The sequence below is a fragment of the Sesamum indicum genome, linkage group LG7 (genome assembly GCF_000512975.1).
Source record: "Sesamum indicum cultivar Zhongzhi No. 13 linkage group LG7, S_indicum_v1.0, whole genome shotgun sequence".
In the NCBI taxonomy this organism is placed as follows: domain Eukaryota; kingdom Viridiplantae; phylum Streptophyta; class Magnoliopsida; order Lamiales; family Pedaliaceae; genus Sesamum; species Sesamum indicum.
Window position 1 is genome coordinate 2,314,432 of NC_026151.1, and position 21,582 is coordinate 2,336,013.

Consider the following 21,582-nt stretch of genomic DNA (forward strand, 5'->3'; position numbering starts at 1 on the left):
CAGCACTACAGAATAGTTTCTTTAAGAATGTTTTTTATTTTTAGTTTCTTATATAAATTATGGTTATTTTTCATAAAATTTGATATAATTATAAATACTTTATCTCAAATTACAAAATTATTCAACACAAAATCGATACGGGTAAAGTGCGTTTGACAGTGTATTTGAGATAATTATTTTTTTATATATAATTTATGAATTTGAATGTTCTTCAATTTAATTAGAGAAATATTGTTGCACTGTTTAATTTATGTTATGTAGTCCTTTTTTCCTTTTCCTTTTTCCTTTTTAAGGTTGTGTTTCTCATTTTTATTCCCCCAATAATATCATAGTTTACAATTTTCATTATGTCCAATGGTTATAATTCAGAAATAATATTTTGTTATAATTATAATTTTTCAATTTTATTTATATATATATATTATATTTATCTCTTTATAAATATAAAATTTATAATGGATGGACATAGACACATCGATGCAGAAAATATAGAAAAATTAGGACATGACACGACACTGACACAACTATATAATATTTAATTTTTATTATAATTTATTCTTAATTTCTCATAAAATTAAATATGCAATATAAACAATATCAAGATAAAATATAAAATAGGCATGTCTTACATCTATATTTTTAACCAAATGTGGCTTCAAAAATATACATAATCAATTTATTTTTATAGAGTACGCAATAAAAAAATCTAATATTCAAATTAACTAAACCATCATGACCATCTCCCAAATTTTAGTAATTTCCTCTAAAAAATTTTTAGTTGAGATAAGTGAGTTAATTTTTTTTAATTTTTTGTTAGTTATTTTTTTTAAAAAAAAAACTCAAAATTTTTTGATTGTATTCAAAACGTGTCGGACATGCGATCCGCGTGTTCGACATGTGTACGAGGAGTGTCGGTGTCTGACACGTGATTTTTTCAAGTATCCGTGTATTATAGTATAAAACTATAAATGAAAATGTCAAAATTAAAAAATTATGTAACTTTTCACGAGTCAATATTTTCTATCAAAATCCTAATAGAAAATTCAAGTGTGAAGGGTAAGATGTTTTCACTTTTCCAGCGAATCAGGGAAAGGGAGACCCCTCCTGCAACTTGTACAATATCAATATTTTTTTAAGCTATTTTATGTACCTCTGTAACTATAAAAATTACCTTCAGTAATTTTTATAATTATAGAGGCATATAAAATAGTTTCAAAAAATCCATATTGTACAAGTCTGCCTTCAGTAATCTCTAATGCTTTCTATTTGCCAACCCTTAATCTATTTTAGTGTAAATTGTAATTGTTTTTTTTAATTTAATATAATTATAAACATTATTTGTAAAATTATAAATACTTTTTTTAAATGAACAATAATTATGTAACCCATAAGATGCTACTTTACCTTGCAGATCTTTTTTTTTAAAGAAATTCTAATGGTGGATAAAGAAAATAATTCATAGGACATATTAATCCATACAAATACTTTATAAAAAAATTAAGATATAAATATAAAATAATAATTTATAATTCAAAATAATATTTTAACCGATTTACCATATAAATTGGATTGGAAGCTAGTGGAGGTTAATGAAATGGACTCGACGTTTAGACGAATATTAAATTAAGGGGTTAATTTTAATTTATTAAATAATAAGAAGATATTTTTAATGATGTCAAACTTCACAGAAGGTGCAGTAGTTTTACCCTCTATTTTATTGATGGATTAAACATGAAATACAGTGAAAAGATAATGTTAAATGAAAAAATATTTAGTGACGAGTTAAAATTGTTGATAATAATATGTAGTAAATGATAACAATTTTATGTTTATAACTGATGCGTACTGAATTTTTGGCCACAATATAAAATTGAAGGATCTTAAAAAAAATTCTAAAGATCAACGGAGACTAATCTTGCAAAAAAAAATGTTAACACTTTGATGTTTAAGTCAGTATCAATTTTAGTGAGAAAGAGTAAATATAACTTGATTTAAAGTGAGAATAATTGTGTAGGATGATGAGAAAGGAAATATATTGATACGGAGTGCACAAAAGACAGCTTCAAACAACCTAAAATTGAGAGAGAGTTGAGAGAATAAGTAAAAGTTTGAGAGTGAGAGTTGATGTTACTAAATAACCGTGCAAAAACTCTATTTCTAGGCTTGTGAGTAGGTTTGGAGGGTGGTTGCAGAATGCCGGATACCGTTGGAGAGCCCTTATCACTAAAAAAGAAACGTTTTAATTTGAACAAACATTGAAATAGATATAGCTATTTTATCAAGTCATGTTAGGTCTGCCTAGATTTTCGGAAAGTTGTTATTAGCAGCTTATCAGCTCAATTCTCGTCCAATCTGTACGAATCTAAGTGAGATCTATTAGTACGACTTGTCTTGATGTGTTGGGAAGCTATATAACGTGTCCGTTCAACTGTATGATAGCGTGTCCGGTTCGAATAGGCTTGTTTTTTGGGCCAACTAATTTAATAAATAAAAAATTAAGTCTATAGATTTTACCTCTGTTGATGGATCAATTACGCTTGCAACCAGTTAGGCTGGTGTGACTTACTTGTAAGCTTAGTCTATAAAAAATTTAGGGGACATCAATAACAAAAATAATTTTCATGTAAACAAAATGTATAAATTCTAGTTATTCACTATTACATAATCTTTTGTTATCTAATATATAAAGCAACATGATATCATTTCTGAGGGACAAAGGGTACAACAAAAGGACTCCATGGCCCAATGGATAAGGCGCTGGTCTACGGAACCAGAGATTCTGGGTTCGATCCCCAGTGGAGTCGACTCATTGATATTTGTACTTGTTTTTTCCTTTTCAAAGATAATAATTGTCAATTTTATTAAATTTACAAATAAAAAAGAAACAAACACTAATATAAATCCATTACCAATACCCTCACAATTTAATTAATTTATTTATTATGTAAAATTCAACAATGAAATTGTATATTTTATGTCGACCCACAAAAATAAATGTAGGTTGGAAACAAGTAGTAGCGGTAGTAGTAAATAGGGGAGAAGACGTATTCAATGTTGGAATCTTTGTCTGACGGCAACAAATGTAATTAAAGCAGACCCCCCCCCCCCCCCCCCCCCCCGTTGAGGAGATTCTTTGTTATTTATTGCGATGATGGCAGTGCAAGTTTGGTGTTGGTATTTATTGATATAAGAGTAGAGGCAACAATGAATCAACAATCCCACTTCTCTCTCTCTCTCTCTCTCATTTACTCCCCTCAACCAACTCCCATCCACCCTCACAACCTGAAATCACTCTCACCAAAATTTGTAATCATCTCTCATTTTTGCTTATGCACAAATAATTTTTACAATTTAATTCTGTATCTTTAAAACTTTAGCAATCCAATTTGGTTAGGGAATTGCATGCAGACTTGCACATAACTCAGTCCTATTACAACTCTGGTCCTGTAAATCAATTCGTGCAGGATGAAAAATCCCAACTCCAAGTTATAGGACTAAAAGTTACAAGACTAAATTTTGACAATCAATTTGTACATGATAAAAAGAATGTCACTCTACTAATTAAATTACACGACTAGAATTGTATTTTTTCCTCAATAATCTGCAATATCAATATATGTATATATGTATGTATATATATATGTTGTATTCATTATTTAGGGTTTATGCTTGTAGTAATTGGAGCAGATGAACAAGGATGGAAAAGGAAAAATGGGATGAATGGGAATGGAGAGTGATGTGTTTCAAATGGAATAAGAGGATCTATAGGAAAGACTTTGTATTTATACAGTCAGACTGCAATGTTTTCCCAATTGTAATAAGTGTTTTCATCTCATCTCTTTCAATTTCATTCACACTATTTTTATATATACTTTTGTCCATTCCATATATTTATGGAGGGTGAATTGGTAATTTTACATCTAAAATCGAGTCACTGGATCGTCATTATATATATATGAGAATTAAATATATATTTGGGCTACAAACTATTAACATGTTACAATTAATAATGCTCAAATTTCTAAGTTCTCATGACCTATCTTGGACATCTCTCCACCATTCATCAACTATCAACTAATGGTGGAGATCTCGTAGAACTGGCTGGTCCAAGACCTCCTAAATGCACTACGCGTATATAAAAGAAACCCTAAACATATATATGTATATATATATATATATATATATCTTGGTCTTTTCTCCTTAAAATTCCACTTCATTCTAAACAAAGTTATCACAGTAGCCATCTCGAACCAAGAATGAAAAGTACCTAAAGTAGCCAGGATATTAATGAATTACATGGACGTCGATTGATATATATATATATATATATATATATTAATGTTGAAAATGATAGTCTAACACAATTAATGAACACGTACGTCTCAATTACTTAGCACAAGTTGGTAATTAATTTTGATGAGTTTCTGGTTTACATTTGATCGTATGGCGAATTAATGCAAGAAATGCGACTAACTAATAATCAGTAGTATTAATTAGTTAAACTATTATCATATGAAAAAGAAAAAGGTTGTATTTTATTTTATAGTTAATTTTGATATATATCTTCAAATTTTCAGATCAACTTTAGGTCTATGATGATTCATATTTGCAGCAATGTCGTCCCACTTGGATAATCCTGAAATTCGTTCACACAAATTACTATTTCAGATTAGAAGATAATACATCATTGAAATTGATAATAAATCAGGAATTATTGTCAGAAGATTATGGTATGGTAAAATCAATTAAGACCAATGTTACTATGTTCTCGTTTTTGTACGAAAAAATAGCAAGTCTCCAAACTTCAAGATCCAGTTATTCAGCAAACTGGGAACAACTTTTTAAGATTAAACAGCGTACAATCGTCGTAGATTCTATGTATACAAGAATCGAATCGATGGTATGTACTCAAGAAGTTCAAAAATCTATACAAAAAATTAAGATCTGCTGCAATTCAAATTAAAAAAAAAAAAAAAAACCAAAATTAGAGGAATAGAGAATACCTAACTAGACATCTAGCTATTGTTGGAGTTGGGGGTTGGGGAAATATATATACTTAAACCTAATTATACAAGTACTAATTCAAACTTGAAAATCCTAAACATATATAATCAAACCTTAGGACTGGAATATTGGCGGTGTTCTACTCCTTAGATAGCTAGCAAAAAGCACATGAAAAAAGCGCTAAGATATTGGCACGGCTCAATCAGAACGCAAATTATATAACTCTCAACACGTTTACGGGCGCGCCTTGTGACATGGAGTCGAGCTTATAAACTTGTAATTTACGTCTGAGTGAGCCGAGCCAACATCATAGAACTATTTCAAAACCCTAGCATTCTCTTTGGGAAATACATATATAAAGAAGAGCATATATGGATTGAGTGAAGGAAGGGAAGAAAAGACAAGTGTGAAAAATTGGTGTAAGTTTGATGGAGTTTTAAAGGAGAAGAAGAAGAAGAAGAGAAGAGAGTGCATTTAAAATGGAGCTAGGAGTAGGAATAGGAAACCCTAGAAAAAAGAGGAGCAGGAGCAGGAGCAGGGACATTAATGGGAGCAGATGACCCATAAAGACACATATTATTCTCTATTTTTCTTCTCTCACTCCAAATTGCAATCAATACAAAGGAATCATGCACCCCATCACTCTATTTACACTCTCTCCTCTTTCTGAATTTTTGTACAGTCAATTTATTTCTATTGCATGCAATAATCTGATCATGTAATAATCTTCCCTCTAGCTACTTTTCTTGTCTTTTGCTTACTATTCAACTTGCTTTCTACCTATACCCAAAACATCTCCCTCTTTATCAACTCTATCTTCCTCATCAGTGTATCTATGTTGTCCTAACTAATATTTGCAATAGCTTTTCTTTTTGTCTTATAGAAAAACACTACAACAAATATAATATATATATTCATCGTTAGTTGTCATAGTTAATGATAAATAGTTATTAATCAAGATCACGCAATGATTGTTGGCCGTGATTTCTACAAGAGTGACTAAAACATTTGCCATATATATATTTTATCCTTTTCTGATCATGGCTTTTATAATTAAGCTGTGGCAAGTAAGTTTTTCATAGTGAAAAATCTACTTTTTGTATCGGTTTTATATAACCACGCATTGTTAATACTCGTTATTAATCACATTTTTTTAGCTATAACCATTAATATTGTAGTTAATAGTAATTTTTTTTAGTGAAAATTGTAGATTATTGGCTAGTAAAAGTTGGGAGCTTTCAAATTTAAAAAGAAAAGAAAAAAGTGAAAAGTGGGGAAAATATATAGTTAAAGTTGGAGAGTTTGATAAAACATTCACTCAAAAAAATGACTATTGGCTATAATTTCAATAACTATGGATTAAAAATCGTGGTAAATAATTTTTATTGACCACAGTTAAATAAAATTGATGCAAAAATATAAATGTTCCACCAAGAAAAAGTTTTTTACCATGGCTTTTAACCATGACAAATATTTTAGCCATCTTCACAGATACCATGGCCAACAACCATTACATGACTATTTGCTACAATTATTTTATTTTCAACCATGACTAAAATTGTATTTTTTTTGTAGTGACGTAACATTTATAATTTTATTAGTGAGCTGCATAAGTTGGTACTGCAGTTGTTTATAAACTTAATTAACTTAACTAATTTAGAAACACAAGTTGCATAATTAAATTAAAACACTACTTTTTTTCAAATTATTTTTAATAATAAATTAATAACTACTTATTATAAACTATTGCGGCCGTTTAAGAATCTTAATTAAAAAGCAAGAATTAAGGTATTATAATATTTGATGCAATTCCATTTAGAATATGATTACATAAAATAAACTTCTGGTGAGTTGGTCTTTATTGGGCCCAAGTCCTAGTCGGGTCGGTCTTGCCGATTAATGATTATTTCCTAAATTTTAATAGTAGGAATTAATATAAATATATATAATGTCAACTTAATATAATAATAAAAATATATTAATTGAAACGTCTATTTTGATACTGAGTTTAATCAGATGTGTACAAATGCATTTAAAGTATATATATGCACTTGATGTTTATTACATTAATTATTAAATTTGAGGCGTCAATGTACAATATTGGCAAAACTGGTCGAAAAATGAAAAATCTTCAAATCGAAGGGGTCATGTTCAAATTATGTGCTAGCTTCCAGCCAATTAAATATTTTTTGGGATATTTGAATTAAATGTGCTATTTTTTTATAAAAAGAATAATTATGATCTTCAATTGTAAATTCAAAATCGAAGAGGACCAAAATTGCAGTTCCTACACTAGAAGAAAAATAACATTATTAGTTATGGTTAAAAAAATGACAGTAAATAGTTATTGACCACGGTTAAATGATGTTTATTGACTGTGATGTTTGCAGGGTGTGGTTAAAATATTTGTCATGATTAAATATCATGGCGAATGTGTTTGACATGGTTAAGAGCCACGGAGAATATTTTGGATATGGTAAATAAGATAAGTTTTCGCGTTGATTTTATTGAATTATGATTAATAATAATTATTCACTACAAGAAAATAGAAGTTTAGTGACACAAGAAACAAGTGACAATTTTAATATTGTCACTAATTATATATATTTAGTAAAGACTATTTAATTTGTCACCATAAGATATTTTAAAATTTTAATAATTACTATTTTTTTTAAAGTTTATTATTAACATGAATTAATGACAAAAAAATGTGCCCAAATATATCACTAAATGCATTTAGTGACTCGACAATTTATTGACGATAAATAATAGTTGTCGTTATTTTATATTGTCATTATAAAGACGTCACTAATTGTATTTAATAACAACTTTATATACATTTTTTTTCACTAATAATTATATAGTGACAAAATAAAAATTATTATCATATATTATTAATGATAACTTTAAAATTATTACTTAATAATTTATCACTAATATCATATTTTCTTGTAGTGATTTACCATAATTTTTTATCCATAACCATTAAAAATGTAAACAATGGTAATTTTTTTTCTAATGGTATAAGACCAAAATTGCATTCCTTATGTTAAACACAATTCCAACAGGCCTTAACTCAACACTCTGTCATCGTATAAAAGCTCAAATCTCACTGAAGAAACTAAGCCAAGCGGGCCGCAGGGCCCAATTTTAGCAATTCAACCCCTTATTCGCTAATTACATTTTTTAATTTCAATTTACATATTCCTATCTTAATTATATGGATAAATTACAGCAAACTCTCAGGAAGTTTTAATAAACTTATAAATATTTTTTTATTATTTAAAAAAATTATCAATATTTTTTAGTATTAACAGCTATCTCACAATTCTCAATTCGTTAGCTCCATTAAGTTTTCAATCATTTTCTGTGGTGAAATTAAAATGTCATTTTGTAACAAACGTTATCCAATTTAGAAATATCATATGTAATACATGTTAATTATATAATTGATTATTTTTTTTAATTGTACACCAATCACACTACAGATAAAAAGACGTACGTTTCAACATAGTTTGGCCCACTTGTGATGCCATTAATTGGTTCTGGCCATTTGCTTTTTTCCCATATGCAATTATGTTTGACGGCTGTACCACAAACACAACCCTACTGGAAATTTTCACAACGTTTTAAATCTCTAAACAATTGCCACTATTTAAAGTTTATTTCACGCCATGAATTTTTTATCTTGATGCGTGCACTTGTTTCTTTTTTATCTTTTTTGGTGTTAAAATAAGTGTGATATATTTGTCATGTAATTATTCACTTTTTTTAAATTATACATTAATTATACTGTAAATATATTACATGTACTATAAAATTGGTTTAGGTCCAATCAAAGTCAATTTATGTTAGGAATCGATGTAAAAATACTATAAAATAAAATTTTTATTGTAGTTAATAAAATGAGTTAACTTTAAATGTATGTGAATAAAAATTATTATAAAATTAATTAATTGTAGAGGAAATAAATACAATTAATTAGAAGTATTTAGGACCATCTACATTTTACTAGGTGTGCTGGTTAATTTAGGGGGCCTCCTCCTTAATAATAGTAGAGGGTAAATTATATTTTTGATCCTATAAGTGAACTTATTTTTAATTTTTATCTCATATTTAGGTTAATTCGTACATTTAGTCCCATATGTGGATTTTTTTTTCAATTTCAGGACTAAAGGGGGGATTCCGTTAAAAACTTAACACCAACCTCAAGTTTTTAACGGAATCCCCCCTTTGATCTTGAAATTGAAAAAAAATCACATATAGGACTAAATGTGCGAATTGGCTTGAGTGTGAGATTAAAATTAGAAACAGGTCCACTTATGGGACCACAAATGTAATTTTAATAGCCTACCCACCACCATCTAGCCTTCAGCGAGTTATCTTCATTTTTTTTCACCAATCTCCTAACCTGCGCTCCGGTCTTCTACTACTTTTTTGTCTCCATCTCGGCCACTGCGCTTTAGCTTGCAGTTGACTACTTGTGAAAGCCAACTTTAGACGGTCATTCTGCACCATCACCCACCTTCAATCTCCCCTCCTCCGTTGACTTCTCCTCCTTTTCTCGGTCTATCATTCCATCGTGTTTCAACATCCTCCTTTTTTATTTTTATTTTGTGGTTTATTTTTATATATAAATTGAATTATATATTTTATATTATATTTTTAAAATGTGTATAATTGAGAAAGTATATAACAAATTTATAGTTTAAATATAAAAATATATTATAATTGGAGTCACTAAAAAAAATATCTTTTCTTGTGACCAATTTTATATGAGGAAACTAAATTTTGTCATATATAAGAGTAAATTACATTTGTGGTCCCATAAGTGGACCTTTTTTAATTTTAGTCCCACACTTAAGTCAATTCGCACATTTAGTTCTATATGTGGATTTTTTTTTTCAATTTCAATACCAAAGGGGGGATTCCATTAAAAAATTGAGGTTGGCGTTAAATTTTTAACGGAATCCCCCTTTGGTCCTGAAATTGAAAAAAAAAAATCCATATATGGGGCTAAATGTGCGAATTGGCCTAAGTGTGGGACTGAAGTTGAAAACAAATCCACTTATGGGATCAAAAATATAATTTATCCTAATAGTAGAGATATAAGTTATGTTTATAAAATTTTATATTATTTATATATATTTACATCTGAAGTATAATACAATAAGTACTTATAATAAAAAGTCTGGACTGATTTATATTTCTAACATCCTTTCGTTCCTATAATTTAACAAATAATCTACTATTTTTGATAGGCCCTCCACCTGATAATCACTAAAGTAGCTTATCATCTCCCCTAGAGTGAAAATCTTAGTTCAAATTTAATTTGATCAAACTTAAAAATTAATTATATAACAAAATAATATATATTTATTATAATTAATTTATAATTTAAAAAAAATGATCGTTGAAACAAATATATCTTATTTAAACTCAGTCGATGCCGACCGATTGGGTAGCCACCCAATTGGGTCTTCATTTCTTTTTTCTTTTTTCTTTTCTAGTATTTTTTTAAAAAAAAAATTAGCACTTATTGTCACTTTAAGTAGTAATATTTTATTGCATTAGAAGTTTTTAAAACATTAATATTATATGTTAAATTAAATTTCAAGATGTGGGTTATAAAAATAATTATTTTCTAAAATTGAAGAAAAATTTTAGTCGATATCACTTATGCGAAAGAAATCTCTTTTAATTATGATCTTCGGTTGAAAAGAATATTAATAGTAGAGACGAAAAATTCCATTGCAATAAAAAGATATTAATAAAACCAAAAAAAAAAAAACGTGCTAGGAGAAAAAGTCAAGAGAAGTGAAGGCTTAGTGGAGTGCCCTCAACTAATTGGCATCAACAGATCAATCACATTTTTTATATGATTGATTCGGTATGAACGATAATTTTCATCTTATAGCTTATAAATAAGGAAAATTTTAGTTCGAATCAAATTCAATTGAATTCGAACTAATCATATTATAAGTGTAATATACTTGTCATATAATTGATATATAATTTAAAAAAATAATGCACTTATTCTTTGATTCACTTGCTTAATTTGTCATTGATTTGGTTCTAAAAATTTTCTTATAAATAATGGATTAAATCCATTTTGATCCCCTGTGATGTATAAAAATATAAAAAATCCCCCTATAAAATTTTTAATATAAAAAATCACCCCCATGTTACGAATAAATAATCTTTGTTGAGCTGGTTTTCCGCTTGCAATCCTTACTTTGATCAAGTTCGAGTTAAGGTGATCTCAACTATCACAAACCTCTGTAAGAATAAGACGACTATGGTTGCTAGATAGGAAGTATGAACTAAAAGCCGAAGCCTAACCTAGCGGGGTTAATCCACTACTCCTAACTTCTATGGTGGGAATCCTAACGCCGATCGACCGACGATGGCTCCATACCGGATAGACTACTTGGCTCCAATTCACTCTACGGGTCTACTGCTCTAATACCGAACTGCCTATTCCGAACAGAGAGAGGAATAGAATAGTAGCTCTACTGGTCGATCCCCTATGGACTCTGAGCTAGATGTTAGAGTTGGTTGCTAGGAGTTATGAACTAGTTCTTCCTTATGAGCTATAGAGCTACTGAGTTCCTTCTTAAAGAGCTTTCTCTAGACTAGGGGTGGCAGATGAGTCGAGTCGACTCGCGTAGCCTCAATTTTGAGCTTGACTCGAGCTCAGATGTGTGTGTTCACCAGCTCGCGAGCTAGCTTTATATATATATATATATATTTTATTTTTAAATTTTTTATATATTTAATTTTATATTTAATATTTGATCAATTTTATAATCAAAATTGACCATATATTATTATTATTAATCAATATCATACATTTTATTTTGAAAAATAATAAATTATGGTACTTTTATTCGTTTATAACTGATTGAAAAATAAAAAATTAAGGTGTTAGGTCGTACCAACACTATAACTGATTTATTCGTTTATACATGTGTATTTTTGCATCAATGATCAACTCGCAAGAATCAAGCATGATCCTAGCCTTAACCGAAAAATCTCTCTCGTGTCTTCATTAGGTAATTTCAATTATTTTCTAGTTTATAATTAGTTTTTAATTACTTCTTGTTATCATCAATCTCCCCCCTTTATTTTCTTTTCTTAAAGAAATCAACTTAAAACCAGTTTCTGTGGATCGACCATACTCCCACTTTTACAAGTGTAGTATGAATTATTTTTTGTGATCTCGACACCCACCAAAGACCGTATCCATTAGATCATATTGTGCGGTTTGATTTAAAATCACATGGTCTGATTCTACGATACACCAACTTGAATGATTATTCTTATGTTTTGAGTATGATATCTTGACATCCGTATGTCCAATAAGTCTAAAACTTTACCAAGTATATTTTTCTATAAGTATGATCATATCTAACGGTCTGATCTGAATTTTGATAGTCCGATTAACCCATGTTGTTCAACAATGTAAGATGATAGTTACATCAATATAATACTAACATTTATAAATATATAAATTTACTGCAGATTATGAACATATATTAATCTTAATTGCATATGTATTTCAATTGCATTATTTCAGATAATTGATACTTTTCTATAACTTTAAACTGTTCAGAATGATTTTTTTTTTGTACATTTTACTAATTATATTACTACTAAACTAATCAGTAGTTTATATTTATAACAATAAATTAGAATTTCATACTATATTTTGATATATTTATAATGTAGTATACATTATACAATCTATTTTGTTACTTATAAATTTATGTAAAAAATTGATGATTCTCATATTTAATCTAATAATAATAATAATAATATAGTATGCATTATACAATCTATTTTATTACTTATAAATTTATGTAAAAAATTAGTGATTCCTATAATTTAATATAATAACAACAACGATAATAATAATAATAATAATAATAATAATAATAATAATAATAATAACGACAATAATAATAATAATAATAATAATAATAATAATAATAATAATAATAATAATAATAATAATAATAATAAACAAAAAAATTAAAAAAACAAAAAAAATTAAAAAAATTAGATTGAGCTCGACTCGAGCTCAAAATTACATAATTGAGCTCGAGTTCGATTCGTTGACAGCGCTACTCTAGACTATATAACATTATATATTAAATGTTAGAGAATGACAAAAATGTCAAAAAAATAAGGTACTTTTTATAGAAAAAATGGCAGTCAAAGTGTGTGACCCAAATTTTGTATGAACAAGTTTTTTTTACCTTTCTTTTGTATCAAGGGGGTATTGGATACTTTAATTTTTATAAATTTTCTTTTAAATATTCCTATTATCAAATCGAGTGTGTCTGGATTTTTCCCTATAAATAATTGTCATCTGGGACTTCCCAAAGCCACGCCAATGACTCAAATTGTATTCTTCATCAAAACGCAGACGTACTAAACCTTATCCATGGCTCCCCAGTCGACCAACAGCAAGAAATCCACCCTCATGCCCCTCCTCTCCGCCGCATCTCAGCCCCCATCGACGCCCAAATACGATTCTCCACTTCCGAACAATACCCTTTTTGATTTTATACAGTCCATCATAGTCAACAAACAGGAGAATAAAGAACCCTTTTACGTGCTGGACTTGGGTGTGGTCGCTTCCTTAATGAACCGATGGACTCGCAACCTCCCCAACATCCGACCCTTTTACGCCGTCAAATGCAACCCCGATGCTTCATTCCTCAGCGCAATGGCCGCACATGGCTCGAACTTCGACTGTGCAAGCCGAGCTGAGATTGAAGCCGTTTTGTCGCTTGGTGTATCTCCGGATTGTGTAATCTTCGCCAACCCATGCAAACCGGTGCCGCACATCAAATACGCAGCAGAAGTCGGCGTCAATCTCACAACATTTGATTCGGAGTTTGAAGTTCTGAAGATCCGAAAACACCACCCGAATTGCGAGTTGCTGATTCGGATCAAAGCCCCGGATGATGGAGATGCTTCGTTCCCCTTGAGTAAAAAATACGGTGCTCTACCGGAGGAAGTCGAGCCGCTGCTCCGAGCTGCTCAAGCAGCGCAGCTCCCAGTTGTCGGCGTTTCTTTCCACATTGGCAGTGGCGCGAGGCGTGCAGACGCATACAGAACCGCTATTGAAGCGGCTCGAAAAGTGTTCGATACAGCGGCTCATATTGGCTTAAGTAAACTGCGGTTGCTCAATCTCGGCGGCGGCTTCACGTCCAGAGGACAGTTATTTGAAGCCGCAGCAGAAACTATAAATGCTGCTGTAACAGAATACTTTGGGGGTGAACCAGGATTGACCGTCATGGCCGAGCCGGGGCGGTTCTTTGCCGAGTCGGTGTTCACGTTGGCTACCAACATAATCGGGAAACGCGTGAGGGGTGAGGTCCGAGAGTACTGGATAAACGACGGGATCCATGGGTCAATGAACTTCCGATATTTTCAATATGTGCCGTTATCGACGCCGTTTGCATGCATGTCGAGGCCGGAAAATCTGATGTGTCATGGAGAGATGACGTACAAGTCGACAGTGTTTGGGCCCACCTGTGATGCCTCAGATGTAGTGTTCACCGAGCACCAGCTCCCGGAGCTGCAGCTCAATGATTGGCTGATTATTCCGAATATGGGTTCGTACACTAGGGCTCTGGCGTCTTACTTCAATGGGTTCAACCCTAGTACCAGTTTGACCTACGTGACTTACTCCAAACCCACTTAGCTCTCTCACGAATTTGAATCTTTGAGCAGATTTAATGTATTTCATGTTCTGTTACGAAAAATTTTTAATTCAAATAAAATTAATTATATGATAAATATTATTTATTTATTGTATGATTGATGTATAATTAAAATTAATTATATTTATCCTTATTAATGTATATGATCAAATTTAATTTAAGCAGGAAGTTTTCGATCTTTTACTTATTACATTTCATCATTTGTATCCAGTATTAGTTAAGACTGATCTCTTGATTTATGTCTTCAAAGAGTACATACAAGATTATATTTCCCCTGGAGTAATGCTGTATAAATTACCATCCCATATAACATTTCATAAGATATGGTTTCTTTAATATATATATATATATATATATATATAATAGAAAAAAAAATGCATGCCATCCCTTTGTAATATATGAAAATGAAAAATACTCTTCTGTGAACAAAAAAAGGTATCAAATTTTTATATTTTTAAGAATAAATTAATTTATCCCTAATTTGAAAATAATCTATACGCATTTTAGAAAATAACTTAAAAATGGAAACAAATATAATGATGATTGTTGAGGTATTAAGGTAGAGGTGTGAGTTTTTTACTATCATATGTAGTGGTCTGAAGTTGGGAGGAAAGAAAAGAGTGATGATGATGACGACCATGGCTGTCTCATCTTACCACTCACAAATCACACCCCATTGAAATTTCAACTTTGTGGGTCCCATCCACCTTGAATCTATTGTTGATTTTTATTACGGTGCAGAGCCGTCCCTAAGACCTTACCATAATGGTTGGATTCATTTTTTAAGTATTTTGTTGTATTTTATGGAGATAAAGAGAGAAAAATAAAGATAAATAAGTGTGTGTTAGAAATAATGTGTATGTTTGGATTTATTTTTGGAGATAATTTAAAATAAGTATTATATGTTTAATGTTGTGTTTTGGGAGACAAAAATTACTATTTATTGTCAAATTATGTCTTTTTTTATATATATTTATATATATGTGTATGTATATATATGTATGTATTTATACTAAAACAATTAAAAATACCTAAATAAAATATTTTTGAATAATAACAAATATTGAATATGTTTTGACTTGTTTCGAAAATAATTTAAAAATAAAAATAAACATAGTAACTACCCTTTTGAACAAAAAATAAACCCCCCCCCCCAACTCAAACTTGAAAATTTCATTTCATCTTTAGAGTTTTTATAATAGATAAAAAGTTGAATATTTTATATGTAATGTGTACAAACCAGAAACTTTAATGCCTTATAAGTCTTAATATCTCATTTCATTTATTAGCAAAACGTCTTCTAAAAATAAAATCATAAGCTTTACACTTAAATTAAAAAAAGCGAGTAATACTTGACACAATTGAAGAGCAAGGATTGATTTACAAAATGCATCAAAACAATTTTTTCCTCTTAACTATAATGAAATAAATGATAGTAGTGGTACCCGGTATGGTATTGGGTAGACCTTCATTTGGATATCTATTCTAATTGAGTCCCTTATGCAATTCCAGGGGTGTGTGGGTCCTAATCGTTAGTCACTTATGCTATTATGAATAATTATTTTCGATTTTTATTGTATTTTGAAAGTTGAGTTGGACAGAATTGGATTTTTACAAAATATTAGTAAAATTTTTATATTTATCTTAACTTACACGTACAAAATCTATGTGCGTGGGAATGGCACGCGACATCTGTCAGTATCTACTAAAACAGGACTAGTTAATGTGCATGGAATTGGGGACAGACTCAAAGGTCATAGAAATTACTTCACGTAAGCTACTTGCTATGAGTTTAAATTAGGCGTTAAGTTAAAAATAATGAAAAGGTGAACAAAATATGTATTAGAGGAGTAGTTTAATGTTATGGGAATATGATTAGAAGAGAAAGATGTGTAGCACCCATCCAAGAACCAATTTGTAATTTTCCACTTCTATAATTGGCGTTGTGCATATAGAGTTTCCATGTTTATGTCAATCTACATGAGAAATTTACCCCCTAGTTAAATATATATATATATATGTAAATCACCCTAATAGAAATGTACTTTTAAGTGGAAAGTGCTATAATTTTTGTGAATATGATGTAATTCAATTACTTGTTACAATTTGTATTGTATCCTAGTACGAATCATTTTGAAAAAAATTTAGCTAGTGATTTTGTATTTAGCAATAAAATCGTGGTTTCAACAAAAAGTCAAAAATTTTAGTTCAAATTGAATTTGATTAAATTAAATTAATATATAATTTTTTTAAAAAAATAATCAATTACATTATAAATATATCACACATACTGTGTGATTGATTGGATGAGATTTCGATCATTATCGAATTTTCATAGATGATTAGATATTTATTTTTATTTATATTTATCGTTGATTGTATAATCCACTATCCACATTATTTATAAATTATATAGTACACCCTCAGCAGCTAATAAATAAATAAAATCGTAGCCATCTAGGTATTCTAGTAATAATGGATTAGGCCCAAAATAGAGTAGGCCATGAGGAAAGCTTTCACTTATATAACTTTTTTAGGGCCCAAAATAGAGTAGCCCAATAGTTGGGCTTTGTAGGTAAGGCAGCCCATTAGCCTGTTCTGGAATAATTTTATTCCAACCGGAACAAAAATCTAACAGATTCTCTGGTTATTAAAGTCCCAATAATATATAAATATAAATAAATACACTCCATTTTCATCTCTTTTCGCCATTGCTGATATTCTCAGAAACGGGACACGGAAAATCACTGAAGCCTCCGCGTAAAATCATCGGAAATGGAAGCCCTAACCACCACCACCGGAGCTGTTTCTCTGCCGATTTTCTCCCCTATGAAATCCAAAGACGCTTCTTCTTCCCGGCGGATCCTCCGGTTCTCCACTTCCCCAAGAAGTGAGTTCTCGTTTCTCGAATTTTGGTCTTTGATCGTTCGAGTTTCTAACTCTCTTTTTTCTCTTGCTTCTCAGATGATCATAATAGTAACAATGACAGCGGGAATGATCTCAAGTCTGATTCCAGTGACTCTGCCCTCGTCCCCGTGCTCAGACATCAAACTCTCTCCAAGGTGGGAATTTTAATTTGCTTTTTCCTTTTTCTTTTTAATAGGAGTTCTTATTTTCTGATGATTGAATATATATATATATATATACATATATAATATATATTTTTTGCCTTTTATTTCTGTTGCAGGATGCTGCGATGGGGCTGGTACTGAGTGCGGCTAACGTGAGAGGATGGACAACCGGATCGGGTATGGAAGGCCCATCCGTGCCCGCTGGTTCGGACTCTGATTCTGGTATGGAGCAGGTGTCCACTTTCCCCTGGTCGCTCTTCACCAAATCACCTCGGCGTCGGATGCGCGTTGCGTTCACATGCAACGTTTGCGGGCAGCGCACGACCCGCGCCATCAATCCACATGCCTATACCGATGGCACTGTATTTGTTCAGGTATGCATATGTGGTGTGTGCAATAATTAGGAACAAATTTAAGGTTGAGTATTGCTTTTCTTAGTCCTAATTCTTTGTGGCAATTGGTTTCTGGTAGCTTGGATAGAAAAATTACTGAAATCATGTTATTTCAACAAAGTTGATGCAAGATTATGTTTGAGTTGACAATATGTTCTCCCAACTTAGAATTCGCTAGATCTTATGTTATATAACATATTTCATTCTTAGCCGTATTGATTGGAATTTTTTCCTTTTGCTTTTTAAGTGTTGCGGGTGCAATGTTTTCCATAAGCTGGTGGACAATTTGAATCTGTTCCATGAGATGAAGTGCTATGTGAATCCGAGTTTCAACCCAAACCCAAATAATGATGTGAACTTCAAGTATTTTGACTTGGACGAGGACAAGAATGATGACATTTTTCCACTGTTATGAATGGTGATAGATGCTGTGAATGGTATTTTGTGGTAGTGATTTTCATATTTATGTACATTCTATTGGTCTTATAGGCGGACTGTATGTTATTGTGCTTGTAAATAGGGATACACCGTTCTTATGGTTGAATAAGTAGTATCAGTGCAAGATGGTATAGAGCTCTGTTCTAAATAAATTTGTACATTTATTGATATGATGGCATGTTTGTGATCAAGGACTCATTGTGAGTCACTATTGCCCTGTACTGGTGAATTAGTATGTTCCTTTTGATAGGCAACCTTTTTCTATTAAGTTCCTTGTGAATGAATTTAAATTTAATTTCACAAGTGTTCCTTCTTTTAGGTTAGCTAATGGAAATGGCTCTGATTTTTTCTTCTTTTATAATTTTTCTGGTCAAAGGTTTATCAAGAAGAGAGAGGTAGGATAAAGACGGTGTTGACATATGTTATGTGGGGAGAGAACTGGCATCTCGTATGTCTTTATTTTGAATGCATTTACACGTTTCAGTTGTGTTATAAGTATTCTGCATCTTGTTGTGTTTAGTTTAAGGGTGGCTGAAGAGAAGGAAAGTAACTAAAACAGAGGGAAATTCATTCTTTTGGTTTTCCATTTCCGCTAATTGAACGGAAAGACATTCTTTAGTTGATTGCATTACTACATTGCTTCCACATAGTGTTCCCTTGCTTTCTTATGCATGCTGTTTAGACCTATTGTTTAGTTTTTCTTTGCAGTGTGTTGATCGTGAAAAGGTTATTTTTCACTATTTAGTCTTTTTGGAAATGCATAATGGTTTAGATGTGTCTTTACATCTAACTTCTTTTTTCCATTTTCTGGTGGACCCAACTGCTACCCGTCTTATGCATGTTCATAGAGGAATAGATCTTAGGCAGATCAGATTGTTTGATAGGTAAATGAACTTTTTTTCCCTTTTATTCTTTTCAAGAGGAGTACTCTAATTATCTTCTAGATATACCAAATTGGTGGTAGTTAGGAGCAACTGATTTTTAATCTTTGGATTAATAGTCTAAGGTTTAAAAGGGAATCTCTTTTCAATATTATTGGTATATGTTAAATTCAGAAATGGATATGAATGTAATCTTCTTCTTTTAGGTATCATTCCTTGAAATTTTTATTTTACCTCTTTTACATATTTTTATGATTTGTTATATAATTGGTTAGGAGGAGAAAGAACATATTGGAGATACTTTTGTTGTACACATGGTTGGAAGCTGTAAAGCATCTTGCTAAAGGGTTTATGGAGCTCTAAAACTGTTGTTTGCACTGGTTTTGAGTTATAAGCTCAAATATTGGTCTTAGCTTGGAGCTTTGCTAAAAAATGGTCAATTTGGGGAATGGGATAAACAGATTTTGAACTCAATCGAACATTCAAGCTTGTGCAGTACCTCTTGATACCACAAGTTTGAGTTCTAAAACTAACTCTGTTTGAGAACTTTGACTGGGACTGATCTAAACTAGATCAACTTTATTAATGTTAGATAGAAGATGGAAATGAATTCCAACACCACAAGTTCAACTTCAGCTTTCTATGTTTTTAGTCCGTACTTTTCTCAATGATTTTACGCATTTTCACATATTCAAAGCAATAATTAAAGCTGATTTTTGAACTTTATTACAAGAATTAGAATTATAGTCGAGAAGCCAATCACTTGCAGGCAATGTACTAAGTGATCATGTGGAGAATGCATTCAAAGTTTTGAACAATGAGAACTATTACTGAGAACATGTATTCAGTCAAATTCTTGCAATCATCGAGTTGGGAAATATTCAGGAATACCCTGTTCTATAGTCTAGAAATATTTCCTGCTTTGTAAGGTAATAATAGTTTCTGACTTATATTATTTATTTTTGGTGGTCATTTACTCTGATTTGAACTTTGAAACATTAGGATGGAGACAAAATGTCATTGTTTTGTCCAAAATTTGAGCAATTTTTCTGTGGAAGAGATGTAGCCCACCATGCAAAATCTAGTGCCTCTACCCTGATTTTTTTCCACTTCCAGAGCTTATCTTCTTCCACTAGTCATGTCTTTAATACTTACACAATTTCCACCTCACATCATAAATATACAATCCCACGTCAGAGGACAGCAGCCAACCAAGCTAATGACGTTAATCCCATCCATGCGTTATCTCATCAATGAACCCTCCACAAACACACACCACACACTCAACCACAAAAACCACCCCTCTCCTCTACCGTATATGAAGCCTACATCCTCTCCTCCTCCTTTCTTGATCTGCACTACACTCTGAGTCTCATAAGTTAAGGATGGCCACTGTTACCTCTGCTGCTGTCACCATTCCATCATTCACCGGCCTTAAGGCTGGCGCCACACCCTCCAATCTTGCCATGCAAAGGGTTGCTGTCACCCCGGCTGCTCCCAAGCTGGCAGTGAAGGCCTCATTGAAGGACTTTGGCGTGGCTGTTGCTGCCACTGCCGCCTCGGCAATGCTGGCCAGCAACGCCTTGGCCATTGAGATCACTCTAGGTGGTGATGATGGCTCCCTGGCTTTCATCCCCCAAAACTTTGAAGTGGCGGCTGGGGAGAAAATTGTCTTCACAAACAATGCCGGATTCCCACACAACATAGTGTTCGACGAGGATGAAATCCCAGCTGGAGTTGATGCATCCAAGATCTCAATGGCTGAAGAAGACCTTCTTAATGCAAAAGGGGAGACATATGCAGTGACTTTGACAGAGAAAGGGACATACAGTTTCTACTGTGCTCCTCACCAAGGAGCTGGCATGGTTGGAAAAGTAACAGTGAAATAGATTGACCTTTTCCTCTATTAATCACTTTGTACCCTGGATGCTGATCATCTCATTTTTGTATTGCTTCATCTGTATTACAGTAATATATATAGATAATTTAGTTTGATCTTTGATCTGGTATTCTGTTATCCTTCTAAAAAAGCCCTCAAACTTTGATGATCAAACAGCAT

At 31.5% G+C, this 21,582-nt stretch overlaps 3 protein-coding genes and 1 non-coding gene across 4 annotated transcripts; all 4 read left to right on the forward strand.

Annotated features, from left to right (window-relative positions):
* On the forward strand, window positions 2,732–2,804 carry TRNAR-ACG. Its single transcript has one exon. It is a non-coding gene; the product is annotated as a tRNA-Arg (tRNA).
* LOC105165953 (ornithine decarboxylase-like) lies at window positions 13,413–14,732 on the forward strand. The gene has a single exon (XM_011085113.2). The coding sequence runs from the start codon at window positions 13,454–13,456 to the stop codon at window positions 14,720–14,722; it is 1,269 nt and encodes a 422-aa protein (XP_011083415.1). The 5' UTR covers window positions 13,413–13,453; the 3' UTR covers window positions 14,723–14,732.
* Window positions 17,420–18,863, forward strand: LOC105165954. The gene is made up of 4 exons (XM_011085114.2): window positions 17,420–17,631; window positions 17,706–17,803; window positions 17,929–18,186; window positions 18,452–18,863. The coding sequence occupies exons 1-4, from the start codon at window positions 17,517–17,519 to the stop codon at window positions 18,617–18,619; spliced, it is 639 nt and encodes a 212-aa protein (XP_011083416.1). The 5' UTR covers window positions 17,420–17,516; the 3' UTR covers window positions 18,620–18,863.
* Window positions 19,079–21,523, forward strand: LOC105165956 (plastocyanin). The gene has a single exon (XM_011085117.2). The coding sequence runs from the start codon at window positions 20,909–20,911 to the stop codon at window positions 21,410–21,412; it is 504 nt and encodes a 167-aa protein (XP_011083419.1). The 5' UTR covers window positions 19,079–20,908; the 3' UTR covers window positions 21,413–21,523.